The sequence below is a fragment of the Phodopus roborovskii genome, unplaced genomic scaffold, assembly GCF_943737965.1.
Source record: "Phodopus roborovskii unplaced genomic scaffold, PHOROB, whole genome shotgun sequence".
In the NCBI taxonomy this organism is placed as follows: domain Eukaryota; kingdom Metazoa; phylum Chordata; class Mammalia; order Rodentia; family Cricetidae; genus Phodopus; species Phodopus roborovskii.
In genome coordinates, this window is record NW_026126585.1 from 17,036,978 (window position 1) to 17,052,060 (window position 15,083).

Genomic DNA, 15,083 nt, shown 5'->3' on the forward strand with positions numbered 1-15,083 from the left:
GAAAAGAATAGGCAGCCATCTGAAGCTGTACTCACCTGCCTTCCAAACTGCAGCAGAGAGGCAGGGTAGGCCAGGCTGCTGCTCCCCATTGGAGACTGACGTCAGCAAGACTCCAGAGGGAGATGAAGCCTGGCCGGGAACAGCCCCACTGGGCCGCCTTGTGCTTCTGTTTAACAGGAAGGAGTTGTCTGCAGACTGGGAAGGGGAAAGGAACTGGCAAATGGGTGCCCGGGAGCCAAGACATGGGGTCAGGGACAGTATATGGGGAGGAAGACAGACTAGAGAGGCTTGCAGGGGAAACCCAGCTGCAGATCTCAGGGAGGTAGGGGAGGGGAAGAGTCACTACAGCCAGGTTTTTGTCACATGTCTCTCCTTCTGTGCTTGCTGTGGAGTTGGCCTGCCCGTGTTTATTACATGAGCCCCGAGCAAGTTTCCTATGGGGAGGATGGCGAAACACAATTCAGCGCGTGTGTCAGACACCCAGTTCTAATCCAGGAGGCCTAAAGGGCTTTGGTGACCTTCTGACTCTTTCTTGCTATGTGACCTTGGGCAAGGAATTGAGTTCTATAAGATGCAGGTGAGGCCCACCACACCGAACTCCTCTGGAGATAAGAGGTGGTGTATGACATGCACAGGGCGAACACAGGCTTCCATAGCCACTCACAAGCACAGGCAGCTCTCTGCAGCCCGGCCCTGTGGCCCCGCCTAACATCCAAGAGAAGACCCTGCAACAGTAAAGGCTGCTCTGGACATGGGGCCAAGGGTTCTTTGGAATTCTGAATTCTGCCTGCTTCTTTCTCTCTCCTGTCTCTGCAGGATGATGTCCTGCTCTGGTGACAATGACAAGGGCCCTGTTTTTAGACTCACCGTTTCAAACTCTTAGCATTGAAACTGGCAGTGTGATTTCATCCTAAGTACAGAGCTGATCCAGAAGACTTAAGTAGTCCAGAATTTCCCTCTTCAGGGAGCTTTGGCTGGAAACATCTGGCCAGCCACTTAACACTTTCCTATTTTTGCAGAACGTTCTCAGCTAGCCTTTTTCAGCATAGCCTCCAGTGCCCTCCTGCTCTCTACCCACCCAATTCCCATGCCCCCCAGCCCTGAACTCCCCTAAAACCGGAGGCTCACTTTCCTCATTGCCTGCCCCCAGGACACAGGAATGTCTTTGGCTCTCCGTGTGAGACATAGCTGTAGCTGCTTTTGTACGTGTGGAGCTCCAGGAGCCTGGGCTCAGGCTGCTGTTGGGTCCCTCTTCCAGGGTTCTGTTAATGCCATGCAGACAGGGTTTCCGGGGTTGTCAGGAGCAGTAGTGGAGTCTGGATGGTTTCCTCTTCAGCACAGGGTAGAGACGGGTAATAAGGCCTTTGGCAAAGCCAGTGGAGGCTGGAAGCGCTGGCCAGACTGGACAAGGATGAGGACGGAGGAAGAGGTCTGAGTGTGGGCATTGCCATATTGCCAGGCAGTCCCCAGCTTTGATGGAGGGACACACAGGCACCCTCCTTCCATGGGGAAATGCTTTATGCTGCATCCTGGAGGGGGGCCTGGGAGCTGGTGGAGACATGGAGGCTGCTGGCCAGGCTGAAGATGACCTTGAGAGAGAGCTGGTGTGCTGGAGAGGAGGGGCAGGGAGGAGGAGCAGATGGGAGAGGATGCAGAGGGGAGGGGCAGGGTAGAGCCAGGCCGCTGGTACCCGGCTGCCTTCCTCCTGGCCAGGAGAGTCTGACAGAGGCACAGGCAGTGGGCAGTGGGGACAGGCTGTCCCTCGAGCCTGGGTGCGGGCAGGGCGTTGGACCACACAGGCTCCAGGTGGTTTTCCCAGCAGCCCACCTATCTGGTTTTGGTTGTTGTCTGTCTTTTGGGTCAGCGTTCTATGTGGCCCAGGCTGGCCTCACACTCACTCTGTGACCTTGAACCCTTCTTGCTGTCTTCTTCTTCTGCCTCGGTCCTCCCTCTCAGTCGCTGGGTCTCACTACACAGCTTTGGTTGGCCTGGAACTTGCTAGTGGGCCAGGCTGGCTTTGAACCCCACACAGTGCTGGCATTAAAAGGCACCCTGACTTTGAGCTCTCAGTCTCCCCCCGAGTGCATGGACTGTTGAGCCTGACTTCCTATCTTGTTTTCATAGGCCCAGCATTGTTTGTCATCTGTTTCTCAGTAGAGCGCACGGTCTCAAAGAGTCATACATCCTTCGCAGAGTCAGACCGTGCCCTTACGTCCCACATGTAAAAGAACTTTGCAGAGTTCCCATCTGCAGCACGAATGATTCACAAGGGAGGAGGCTAAAGGAAAGGGAAACGGGAAGGGAGGGAGGACAAGCGAGGTCAGGGCCGAACCCTCCCAGCCTCCTCAGCCCCAGCCCCTTGCAGCCTCCACCCCCTCCTTTCCTCCTCTGGCCCCGGGCTCTGCTGGGTGAGATTTGGGGGGGGGGGGGAAAGGACTGTGGGATTGAGGACAGGGTGGTCCAGGAAGTCGCTATAAGCTCACCTTCACCGAGGAAGGGGAGGCCCTGCCTCTTCCCTCCATGTTTGCAGAGCTGACAAAGGTTTGAAGTTAGACCCCACGGAAGGCCATGGGCAAAGGAGGGAGGCATCACACGCCCTTCGTCCTTCACAGGTGCCTTTGCCAGGGCCAGATGGAGTCCAGCCGGGCTTACCCAGGGAGTCAGGTGGGCACTGTGCCTCCTGAAAGGGACAGCTAGATCGCTCTCTGGTGTGGGCTACGAGGCACGCGGGCTGTTTGCCATGCCTGTAGGGACATTAGGGACCCTCCCTCTGGACCCTCATGACTGTCCGACCACTCACTCACACAGCGTCACTATTGGACAGGAGGGGTGGGGTGGAGTGTCACAGATGCTCTCTGTTCACCCCGCCACGGCCCAACCCAACTCCTTCTGATCCTGAGAAATGCCAGCCTGGCTGTTTCATGTGAGACTGAAGACGGAGCCGCAACCGCGATGCAACCAGCTGCTGGGAGCCAGCTGATCCCTGCAACCTTCTCTGTGCACCATCAACAGAGGGACAGGGGCTGTTTCAAATGTCTCCCTGAGTCAACAAGGGCGTTCTCTCTATTTTCTCTGAGCTTCCCTAGCCAAAGTGGGGGATTAGTTAGGAGACTGACAGCTGCAGAGGTGTGGCCTTGGGGAAACCCTGTCCCATGTCTGCCCAAGAGTAGATGGACCTGGGTTGGGATCCGATCGGACCACTCCTTTGCAGGGAGGCAATGCCTGGGTCCTGTGCCATCCGTTACCCCTCCCCCCTTATAAAACCATGGTAGCAGGGCGTGGTGATATATGCTTGGAACCCCAGCAGTGAGGAGGCTGATGCAGGAGCATGACAAATTCAGGGCCATAACAAACTGTCCTTAAAAAATAAATAAATAAAAGGCTACAGGGGATGGTTGGTTCTCTCTCCCCTCTTAGTCAACAAAGCAGTTGACCCTGTGACAGCCCCTGGCTCTTTTCATCCTCACAGCATCCCAGGCCCCGCCCAGGATCCAAAGCCTGTAGGTAATTGCTCTATTTATTTATTTATCTTTGCACAAGGCTGCCCTCTGCTGGCTGCACGCGCAGGAGTGACCAGAAAGGATGGAAATCCATGGTCACAAACCAGGAGGCTGAGGCAGAGCCAGGGAAGAGGTGAGCCCCAGCCAGAGGTCTCGCAGGTGAGCAGCCAGGCCAGGCCAGGTTTCCCTCCTTGGGGATGGTTCTCTCCAAATGGAACGGGAGAACCTAGGAAAAGCAAGAAACGAAGGGCTGTACCATAGGGACTGTACGAACCGGGCATTGGGTAGTGTAGGGTCAGGGAGGGCTAGGGCTAGTTTGTTTGTTTGTTTGTTTTTTCAAGACAGGGTTTCCCTGTAGCTTTGGAGCCTGTTCTGGAACTTTCTCTGTAGACCAGGCTGGCCTTGAACTCACAGAGATCCACCTGCCTCTGCCTCCTGAGTCCTGGGATTAAAGGCATGCACCACCATCACCCAGCTGAGACGGCTAGTTTTAAACATAGCTGGTAGGTTTTCAACAGCTTGATCTCAACATACACACACACACACAGAGAGAGAGAGAGAGAGAGACAGACATGTAGACACACAGAATACACAGACACACTCGCACAGAGATGCATTCTCTCCACACACACCGTTTACAGCATCCATAGATTTATTTCCATGATGTAAATCTCCCACTGTGACCAGTACCTACACAACGTCACCAAATGAGTTGGCAGGATCGTCCCGTGGCACTCCGCTATCTGGAATGTCAACCATGAAACTACCACGGACAGAAACAACTTCTAGATAGGGTAAAGTGACAGGGAAGTGGTGAATTTTGAGTGTTCATTCCAGCTGCTTCCAGTATAATATATTTAACCGTGAGGTTATATAATTTAATTCTTCATAATGACTGTGTTTAACAACTGAACGGCAAGATTCTGGAAAGTGCAATTATCAACCTTGTCGGCCTACCGTCAGTTAAGACAGGGCTCCAGCCCTCCACTCCAAAGATTCTCCTCTCCCACCCTCCCCTCCAGCCCTGCCTCTGGCCCTCTGCTGCCTCGTCTGCCTTCTGTTTCTTTCTTGGCTCTCCTGGAACAGGGATGGAGAGTGTGGAAAGATCTCTGCAGCTGCTGCTGTTCTCTGAGTCAGGAACCATAAGGTATGAGGAAAGAGGACAGAGAAATGCAAATTCGGTGGCTGGAGGCGCTCTCTCTGTCTCTCTCTGTCTCTCTCTGTCTCTGTCTCTCTGTCTCTCTGTCTTTCTCTGTCTCTGTCTCTCTGTCTCTCTGTCTCGTCTCTCTCTGTCTCTGTCTCTCTGTCTCTCTCTGTCTCGTCTCTCTCTGTCTCTGTCTGTCTCTCTCTGTCTCTGTCTCTCTCTGTCTCTCTGTCTCTGTCTCTCTCTGTCCCTGTCTCTCTCTGTCCCTGTCTCTCTCTGTCTCTGTCTCTCTGTCTCTGTCTCTCTGTCTCTCTGTATCTCTGTCTCTCTGTCTCTCTCTCTGTCCCTGTCTCTCTGTCTCTGTCTCTGTCTCTCTCTATCCCTGTGTCTCTCTGTCTCTGTCTCTCTGTCTCTGTCTCTCTGTCTCTGTCTCTCTGTCTCTGTCTCTCTTTCTCTCTCCGTATGTGTGTGCGGTGTGAACTTCTGCAGCTGCGGCTCACAGGCTGCCTGGCACTGGTACTACAGATCACTATTTACGCGCGCACGTTAGCAGGAGCTCAGTGAGCCTCTGCACATGGTACCTGGGAAGAGAGGGCTGTGGGCGTCTAGGTGAAGCGGCCCACAGGGAGCCTGGGCAGGCAGAAATAGGCCTCTGGGAAAAGGCTCAGGTTGATCGGGTTCCCGTCCAGGCGGATGTCTTCTAGCTGCCGGCGGTGTTCCTGTCTGTGTTCCCTGGTGTCACAGAAAGTATCTCTTTCCATGGTGTGGATCATGTTGTTCTGGAAGGAACAGCAGTGTGGCGGGTAGGGCCAAGGCCATTTGGGGGGTGAGAAGAGGGCACTTGTGGAGAGTGAAGAGAGAGGGAGGGAGTCAGAAAAGATGGCGAAGAAGAGGGGAGGCCCCGAGGGATGAGAGGAGGCGGGTAAAGTGAGGATGCAGAGGCAGGTGAAATATTGACTTGTGAGGGGAGGAGATGCTTTGAAAAGGAGTGGAGGACCATGCTCATCCATCCTCACTGCCCGGGATTCCCCTGCGGTCTGCCTTCCCCCTACCCACTATCCTTTGCCCTTGGTCTGATCAGAGCTCATTACCTGCAGGTGCAGGGAACGCAGGCTCAGCGGCAAGGGCCCAGGGATGGAGTCCAGCAGGTTGTCTGCCAGGTAGAGAAACTGAAGCTTCTCCAGTGCCTGTGGGGGCACAGAGTGAGGGAGACTGGGGGTCCTGTCAGACTCTGGTCCCAGGAGGCCGGTGTCAGGTTGGGCCCATTCGTGGGGTGGGGCTGCCTCTGTCTCTCTCTCTCTCTCTGTGTCTGTGTGTCTCTCTGTCTTCCCTCCCTCTCCAGAATCTTACTCTCTACCTCAGGCTGGCCTAGAATTCCCTATATAGCCCACGCTGGCCTCAGTGGTCCTACGACATCCTTCCGAGTCCTATGTGCACCACCAAGCCCAGCCAAGGATGCCCCGTTCTTTAATGAGCTTGCAGATACTAAGTCCATTTGATGTCTGAAGAAAGTGGCTGTCATTGAGTGCTCGCAGCTGGGGAGCATAAAGGAGCTCTTACTGTTGCCTGGGAGGAGCAGACAAGGCAGGGACAGGTAGAAGGAAGGACCAGGGGACATTTCAGCTCAGTCTCAACTGCTGTGCCGCCAGTAAAGTCTCCCGAATGCTCCAGTGGTTATGGAGAGCACGCTCAGGATGTCAGAGTGGCAAAACAGAACCCCAGGCACCCAGGCACACAGAGCAAGTGAGTGTAACAGTACCATCAGGACCAGGGAGGGCTGATGGGATAGAAATCATCCTGCAGGCGGCTCAGAGAACAGGGAGGAGTAGGCCCCCACTCAACGGAGCATCTACTGCCTACATTTCGTCATCCCATGATCTGTGCAAAGGCTCTGTCCAATCCTGCAGCAGCTGTGTCAAGGGAGCATTGTCACCCGCATTCTATAAACAGGGGAACAAGCAGAGCTGACTCATTCCATGAGCTCAGGTCCTTTGGCTCCAAAGCCCCTGCCTTTTCTGGACCAAGAAAACAGGCCTGAGTGAAGGCAGAGAAGTGCCTCCTAATATGGAAACAATCAGGACGGCGCTGAGGGCTGGAAGAGCCAGGGACCTCCCGGTACAGACAACCCCAGCGCTTTCTGCAGAGAAAACCAGCGTCTGCAGGGTTTGCATCCCATCCACCAGTGGCACGGATGCCGTTCTCTGCACCCTCTGTAGGCCCACGATACATAGCAGATGTGCAGATGTGTGTGTGTGTGTGTGTGTGTGTGTGTGTGTGTGTTTGTAAAGAAGAGTAGCAACAGCATACAAGCACCCAGCTCTCGCTGAGCACGGTGATGTCCCGTTGTTATTTCAGGACTCAGGAAGCCGAGGGAGGAGGATAATGAGTTTGAGGTATCCCGGACTACGTAACAGGACCCTTGTCTACCATTATAGCATACATAGCACACTAGTATGCGATAATCTTTTTGTACACTATCAAGATGCATGCTGTCAAGGTGTCTTCTGATTGGATTAATAGAGGTTAGGTGGGGATGCCAAACTGGGAGGACACTGGGGAGAAGAAAGGCGGGGTCTGAGGAATCTTGAGCCAGAGAAAGAGGAAGCAGGGTGCATACACAATGAGGTAACAAGCCGTGAGCCACGTGGAAGAACTTAGATAAGAAATATGGGTTAATTTAAGTTGTAAGAGCCAGTTAGTAATAAGCTTAAGCTATTGGCCAGGCATTTATAATGAATGTTAAGTCTCTGTGTGGTTATTTGGGAGCTGGCTGGCAGTCCCTATGGAAAACTGCACCAACAATAATATATAATAGCTGTATATATATATATGGCTGTATTTTTATTGACATTTTTACTTTATCTGTTTGATGCTTCTACATATGACTTTGTTTGCAAGAAGGAGTCTGCCACAACTGAGCATTGCTTAAGGGGGATCCACTCTGAGAAACGCGACACTGTGAAATTCCTTACACAAACCAATGATTCAGTGGTGGGGGGGGGGGCACATGGAGAAATGTCACGTGGTTGGGCTGTATTTGAGCGAGACAGAGAGGCTGCACACGAGAACCCAATCTTTGAAGGCTCTTTCTAGTATGACAACCAGCATGCTGTCTTCCGTGGAATGTATCCCGGGCTCTTGCCAGTCTGCTCCTTGGGCAGCCCCTCAGGATCATATTTGCATCAAACAACTTAACTTTTTCCATCAGATCTGGCCAGTAACCCATCAAATTATTACTTGAGGATCTGACCCACAGAGAGAGAGTGACCAGTTACTTGGTGGCAGATTTCAAAACCATTAAGATGATTTGTAGGAGTTGAAGTCAGGGTTAGCACCACAGACTGGAGTTTTCAAGGGCAGAACAGGTGAGCAGGTCTGGGGTGAGCAGGCTGGGGTGAGCAGGTCTGGGGTGAGTGGGTCTGGGGTGAGGAGGTCTGGGGTGAGCAGGCTGGGGTGAGCAGGTCTGGGGTGAGCAGGCTGGGGTAAGGAGATCTGGGATGAGCAGGCTGGGGTGAGGAGGCTGGGGTGAGCAGTTCTGGGGTGAGGAGGCTGGGGTGAGGAGGCTGGGGTGAGCAGGCCGGGGTGAGCAGGCCGGGGTGAGCAGGTCTGGGGTGAGCAGGTCTGGGGTGAGCAGGTCTGGGGTGAGCAGGCCGGGGTGAGCAGGCTGGGGTGAGCAGGTCTGGGGTGAGCAGGCTGGGGTGAGGAGGCTGGGGTGAGCAGGCCGGGGTGAGCAGGCCGGGGTGAGCAGGCTGGGGTGAGGAGGCTGGGGTGAGCAGGTCTGGGGTGAGGAGGCTGGGGTGAGCAGGCTGGGGTGAGCAGGTCTGGGGTGAGCAGGTCTGGGGTGAGCAGGCTGGGGTGAGCAGGTCTGGGGTGAGCAGGTCTGGGGTGAGGAGGCTGGGGTGAGCAGGCTGGGGTGAGCAGGCTGGGGTGAGCAGGCTGGGGTGAGGAGGCTGGGGTGAGGAGGTCTGGGGTGAGCAGGCTGGGGTGAGCAGACCGGGGTGAGCAGGCTGGAGTGAGGAGGCTGGGGTGAGGAGGCTGGGGTGAGGAGGCTGGGGTGAGCAGGCCGGGGTGAGGAGGCTGGGGTGAGCAGGCTGGGGTGAGCAGGCTGGAGTGAGCAGGCTGGGGTGAGCAGGCCGGGGTGAGCAGGAACAAAGAGAGAGTTAGTGGGCAGGTATGTAGGAAAAGGCCAGCCAGCACTACAGTGCTACCCTCACAGAGGCATGGGAGAGTTGCCAGTACTGGTTTTCTGTGTTCCTGAGGCCCAATAGCACGATGTTTTCCATTCACCCAGGCTATAGAGACTACCATGATGGTAGGAAGTAAAACACCCCTTTCTCAAGAAGAACGTTTAATAAGTCATAAATAGAAAAAGAAGAGAAAACGGGAATTGAAGTTTAGGCCCCAGACCAGGGGTGAGGTTAGGGTAAATGGGTAGCGTGGGTGTTGTGCAGTGGGTGGGGTTGTGTTGTGTGGTACACGGGTAGGGTGGGTATTGTGTGGTAGGCTGAGGTCCTGACTCACCACGAAGGCCTCAGGCTGTATCCCTGAGCTCTGCAGCCGATTCAGGCGGACGTCCAGAAACTCAATGCCACTGGGCAGCACAGGCAGAGTTGCCAGCTGGTTGTCTGTGAGGATCAGATGCTGCAGGGCAGGCAGCAGGCGGAAGGTATCATTGTGGATGGAGGAGATGGAGTTGCTGGAGAGGTCAATGCGCTTCAGTTTTGCTGAAGGATGTTGGGAGGGAACAAAGGGTAAAACTGGCACAGACCTCTCTGCTGGCCCCATGTGGCATGTGCTTGCCTCCACGCCTTCCTCCACCCTTCTCAAGGGAGTTCTAACTAGTTCGAAACCTGCATCAGGTCCAAACCACAGAAACAAGGCTAAAATCAGCTCTCCTTCGAAAACTATGACATACCTCAACAGCTTCCTCCAGAGCCCTGGTTCTGTTCAGTTACCAGCTTAGAAGATCCCTACCCTGGCTCAGGACAAGAACTAATAAGTTCCAGAACGGCTGCTTTCACCCTCCCTGACCTCCTGCACAACTTACTTTACACGGTGGACACTGAGGACCTGGAAGGCTACCGCAACACAAGGTAGAAGCTGGAGGCATGCCCAGGCCTCCCACCTCAAGCAGGGAATATGGCATGAAATAGCAAAGCTGCAAACAGCTCTTTGAATAGCATCAGGGCCAGAGAGAGGAGGGTTAGGATTGGCTAGCCCACAGCCTAACAGGTGCAGTTTCTGGAACATCCCGGAAATGTTGCCTTCAGCATACCTTCCTTTCCCGTACCCCAGACCTTTCATGAGAAGAACTGGCTACGTCCACTACTTCAAACTCTTAGGGATCTAGAAGGATTGGAGCATCTGTCCCTTTGACAGCCTGTGAGCTCATGTCCTCTCTGCCTTGCCATGACCTTGTCTCAAAGCGCAACTCACTCAGCCCTTTGAAGTCTCCGGCCTGGATGTGGCTGATGTGGTTGAAGTGAGCGTACAGGTAGGTGGTCATCTGGGGAAGGGGAGGGACGTTCTCCAGATCTGCATCATCACAGTACACGGAGCAGCCAAGGCACACGCAGACCAGGCAGGTAGGCAGACCTGGCCAGGCAGAGGACAGAACAGAGGGACATCTCCGTCAGCCTCTGTGGCCAGAGGTCTTCTCTTCAGTGGATGCCTGAGCCATGGGAATCTGTGGCTTTTAGATTGCCAGTGGGTTTTGCCCAGAACCACCCAGCACAATGCACCCAGACAGACCTGTCACTCAGCCTGTCACTCAGCCCTGGCCTAAGAGAGGACTCAGTGCAAAACCCATCGATCCTTTGTAAGCTCTGTCTGTTTCTTTCCCAGAGGATCCTTCTTTAGAGCCAAAAGGTACAGTGTAGATGTGGGGGCAGAATTATATGAACTAGCCAACGGTTGCCGCTTCTGTCTTAGGAAGAGGAATTGGCCATGTTGCATGTGGGTCCGGGAAGTACAGTAGAGCCAAGGTGGAATGGACAGTGTCTGCGCAGCACCTGTCCCCTCCGGGGAGGTCACCAGCAACCTGATTTTGCAGTGGGAAACAAGCCTGCCCCATTCTCAGCCCCTGGCGCCCTCTCTGCCCAGAGTGGTCAAGAAATTCGGACAGCCGGGCAACGTTGACGTCACTCGCTATCACAAGTACCCAAAAGGCACCGGAGGAAAGCTCACAGCCCAGAAATGAGGCAGCAGGAAGGACAGAGGGGGAGGGGCAGGGGGCAGAGGCCCTATGCCCTTCTCCCAAGGCTGGGAAAGGCAGGCACAGCTCAGACCCTTCACGGCCTCTTCAAGTCTGAGGTTGCAGCTGTGAGAGTTCACAGACTCCCCATGGGGCATCTGAGCTGACCTCAGTACCCCAGGTCCATGCTGGCAAGCATCCCAGAAAACAGGACAGCAAGTGCCGGCCAGTCCAGAGCAAGCTGCGCTCCGCTCCTCCTGAGCCCAGTTTTCAATCCCCCGCAGAGTTAGGGATGCTGTACCCTGGTCCCCAGGAAGGCACTGGGGGGGGCGCTGCTACCAAAGGTGGATTTGAAACTGAAGTCAGTGTCACTGCTTCATTTGCTGCCATGCCAAGTGACAGCCACAGTTACTTATTCTCCGTTCCAGGCTTTTAATCATCTCTAATCTAATCACCACTCAAATTGCTCCCCAAGTGATGCTGTTAATTAAGGTAGGGTGGCTTTGATCGGGTGTGGGAGTTCTCGATTGCGTTGCATCCCACTCAATTTGTGCATACTATTTATGGGAAAGTATCAGAGACAGCCAGCCATACCCGTTTATGGTGGTGGTGCCTGCTTCCCCCCCCCCCCCACCGTGGCAACCCTTCTTTTCCTGCTGGCAGAGGCTAACCCAGACCCAGGACTCTCTGGCCTTAGCCCTCACCATACCCCACTTTAGAACTGCCTGGTGCTAGCTAGGTCTGTGATCTATGTATACTGTGACCAGATTGCATACACTCACCATGGCGGCTCTGGGAGTTCGGTAGGCCACTGGTGGTAGGCCCAGTCATTGTGAGGTTTGATGATGATGATGATGATGTCTTTGGAGCCACAGTGCTCTGGGAGGGGCTAGCTCTTGTTGGAAGAGTCAGGCTGTCCTCCCTAACCTGGAGACACAGCACAGCATACCACAGGTCAGTATATGCCCTGGAAGGACTTAAGTGTGGCCTCCGGGAACCTCAGTGACCAAGTTCAAGCATGCAGAATGAGAGAGAGAGAGAAGGAGAGAGGGAGAGAGAGAGAGAGAGCATAAAGAGACAGCAAGGAGGGGGACTTGGAGAACGTGGCATCTAGCATCTTCCATACACAAATGAGGAAGCTGAGGTCAGAGGAGACGAGGGTGAGGGTCAGGTACCCAGCAGGTCCCAACTCACAGCTGAAATCAATCTCTGGGTCACCCGGGCTGGTACTCACTCCCTTCTTCTCTGCATTGTTCAAACCAGCACTAACTCTTCTCTCTACCCCAACCCTGGTCACAGTGGGCAGAGGCTTCTGGGCTCACGCTGCACAGGTCAACCCTTGCAGAGGTCAGGGAGAACTTCAGACTGGAAGACAGACTGGATTGACAAGCTAGCACCCACCCCCCTTTTTTAGGGAGAACATGAAGATACAGCTGACCCTCACCCCATGGCATGGCTCATGATCCTATCTGACCACATGGGGAGGTATGTATGAAGTCCCCTTCTGGGAGGGGTCCTACCAAGTGTGACACATGGATAAGACGATGGGGAGTAGTGTCCTCTTCTGTAGTAGCTTGTGAGGGACACGTTCCTAAGGAGGGATTAGAATTTGTACCTCATAGATGGTATAGATAAAAGACTACAAGACAGTACTGTTGGTAGAGCTTCCCTTGCAAGACGAGGGCATGAGTTTGATCCTGTGAACAATCATTGGTTTGTTTTGCCAGAATCTGCGATTAATGCTCAAAATCTCAGTGCTGGGGAAGCTTGCTGGCCATCCAGCCTGCCTTACTTGACAAGCTCTGGGCAAGTGAAATACCCTGTCTTAAACAAAACAAGATGGGCAGTTCCAGAGGAGCACCATCTAAGTTTGTCTGTCCTTTGAATTCCTCACACATGTACACACATGCATGTTTACCTGCATACGTATTAATGAACACACACACACACAGAAGCACACAGGCACACACACATGCACGCGCGCTCACACACAAGCACACACACACAGGATTTGCATTATATAGAGAAAGAGATGAGGATTTGAGAGACTTGTGTTATAGGCAGGTGGAAAGGGAGTTGGCCTTAATCAGGGAATCTGAGTCAACTGTGTTCTTTCACCTCAAGGATCTGGTCCCCATAGTCGGCAGGTCCCTCATAGCTGCTCAGGTCAATGACTTCACCGTAGTCCTCTAGGTCCAGGTCATAGTTTCCCACATGTAGAAATGCGTGAGCATCACCTTCCTCTGGGCTCCACTCTTCCCCTTTCATCTCCCCTGGGAGCCAAGCTGTTCCCGCCTCATGCAGCACCAGGGCCAGCAGACTCAGGAAAGCCAGGAGCCTCATGGGGTTCTGGGGAGGAATAGGAGAGGGAATGGCCCAATCCCATGAATGGACATCCTGTGGGTAGGTGGCAGAAGGGTCGTATCTGAGCTCGCTAGTGCTTTGTGGGAATGGCCCACAAAGTCACCCAGCCTCTGACCTGCACATTTGCTCAATCTTGCCATCCACCACCCAAGCTTACTCAGCATCTTCACCTTAAACTACGGCCCCTTAAATGGTGTCTGGAGGCATCTTGAGCCATCGCTCAAGGCAGCTCACAGTGTGGTCATCAGGCACCCAGGCTCCCATGACGGCTTCCATGGGCTGGCTTGCTCATCTCAAAAAAGTCCCCTGTCCACTCACCTGTGCACTGGATACACAGATTTGTACAGATATTCTCTAGCAAACAACCACACATCCAGAAGAAAACTCTTCCTGAAAAAAAAAAAAAAACTAGCTTCAGAGAAAGTACACCAAAGAGACTTTTGTTTCCTTTGGCTTTGGTACATGATAGGGTCTCATGTACCCTAGACTAGACTCAAATTTCCTATGTAGTGGAGAATGACCTTGAACTTCTGATCCTCCTGGCCCAAGTGCTGGGATGACAGGTGTGCACTGTGATCCCTGGAGTATGAGATGCTGGGTACCAAGCCCAGAGCTTCGTGCACGCTATGCGAGCTGATACCAAGCAAGCCCTCTCCTTAGCCCTATTTGTGATTAGTCTAAGATCACTCATTCAGTCAGTTTAACATTCACTGGGTGTCTACTGAGTTATAGCTTCTGGTAGTGTAGAATGAATAAGGCCCAGCCCATTTCAGGAGCAACCAGTTAACTTGGAGGCAAGTCTTCTAACTTGACACGCGATGCAAAAGTCATAAAATAGACTTAGAAATGGAACACCGTAAAAACATAGTGTAGAAACCAGAGCGCCTGTGCATGGTTGTGGGAGTGTTTTCCCATCAGGAAAGCTTCGGAGCTATCTATGCACATATCTATGTACATGTGTGCGTGCACACGGGTAACTTTGACTACACGATGTGCATATGAGCATGGATATCTGTGCACGCACGTCTGTGCACACCGGTGTGCTATGGGTACTGATGTGCCTGCACCACTGTAGGCAGTGTCTCATCACAACCACGCAGGCTTCTTCTTAATCCCAGCTGCACTGAGGGGCAAGCTCCCAGCAGTAGCAAAAAGTGGCATCTCTGTTCCCTACCCCCCACCCAAACCAAAGCATATGCTCTTTAAAACAATTCCGAAGTTTACTGAAGCCTCTTCCAGCTTCTCCGATTAGAGTCTTGGACTCTCCACCCTCCCTGCCCAGTCCGCACTCTGTGCCTTTCTTGGCATGCTGATATGTGTGAGGCCTCCAACCTTGGACCTTACCTTTTAGGTGCTTTTGGATCCGTCTGGCCCTGCAGCTTCCAAGGAGATAAAGGCTGTGATGGAGAGGGCGGCTGCCTGCCTGCTTAAGGGACCGCTGGGAAGGCCCTCATCTACTGGCCAGGAGGAGGAAAAGTAGTTGGCCCAGGGAGCCATGTGTCTAAATAGATTTTCCATCCTTTGAGATGCCCTGCTGTTCCACTTCTTTTTCTCTCAGGGGGTCCTTAATCCCATTTCTTCACTTCATGAACAGGAATTCATTGTGTAAACACACACACACACACACACACCATGGCCTTCACTGGTCTTTTTTTGGGGGGGAGGTGGTTGGTCAGTCAGATCAGAAGTATTCCAGAAGCCTGAACTGAAGCTATCCAGAGGGATGGGACCCCCCTCCCACCTCACACTTCCCCCTCACCTCCTCCCCCCTCCCCCCCCCCCCCGCCACCCCAGGAATGACGACTTACTTCATAGATGGAATCGAGTAGGGCACCGCAATCAGCCCTACCCCTAGAGCACTGGGAATTAAGAGCAGGCAAAA

At 53.5% G+C, this 15,083-nt stretch overlaps 1 protein-coding gene across 1 annotated transcript; it reads right to left on the minus strand.

Moving 5' to 3' along the window:
* Positions 1-5,204: 5,204 nt before the first annotated feature.
* Positions 5,205-14,655, minus strand: Optc (opticin). Its single transcript, XM_051204029.1, is given in 8 exon segments — positions 5,205-5,423; positions 5,736-5,831; positions 9,166-9,368; positions 10,081-10,239; positions 11,620-11,764; positions 12,956-13,197; positions 13,200-13,234; positions 14,546-14,655. Coding segments are annotated over 8 exon segments (1,164 nt in total). The 3' UTR covers positions 5,205-5,249.
* Positions 14,656-15,083: the final 428 nt, after the last annotated feature.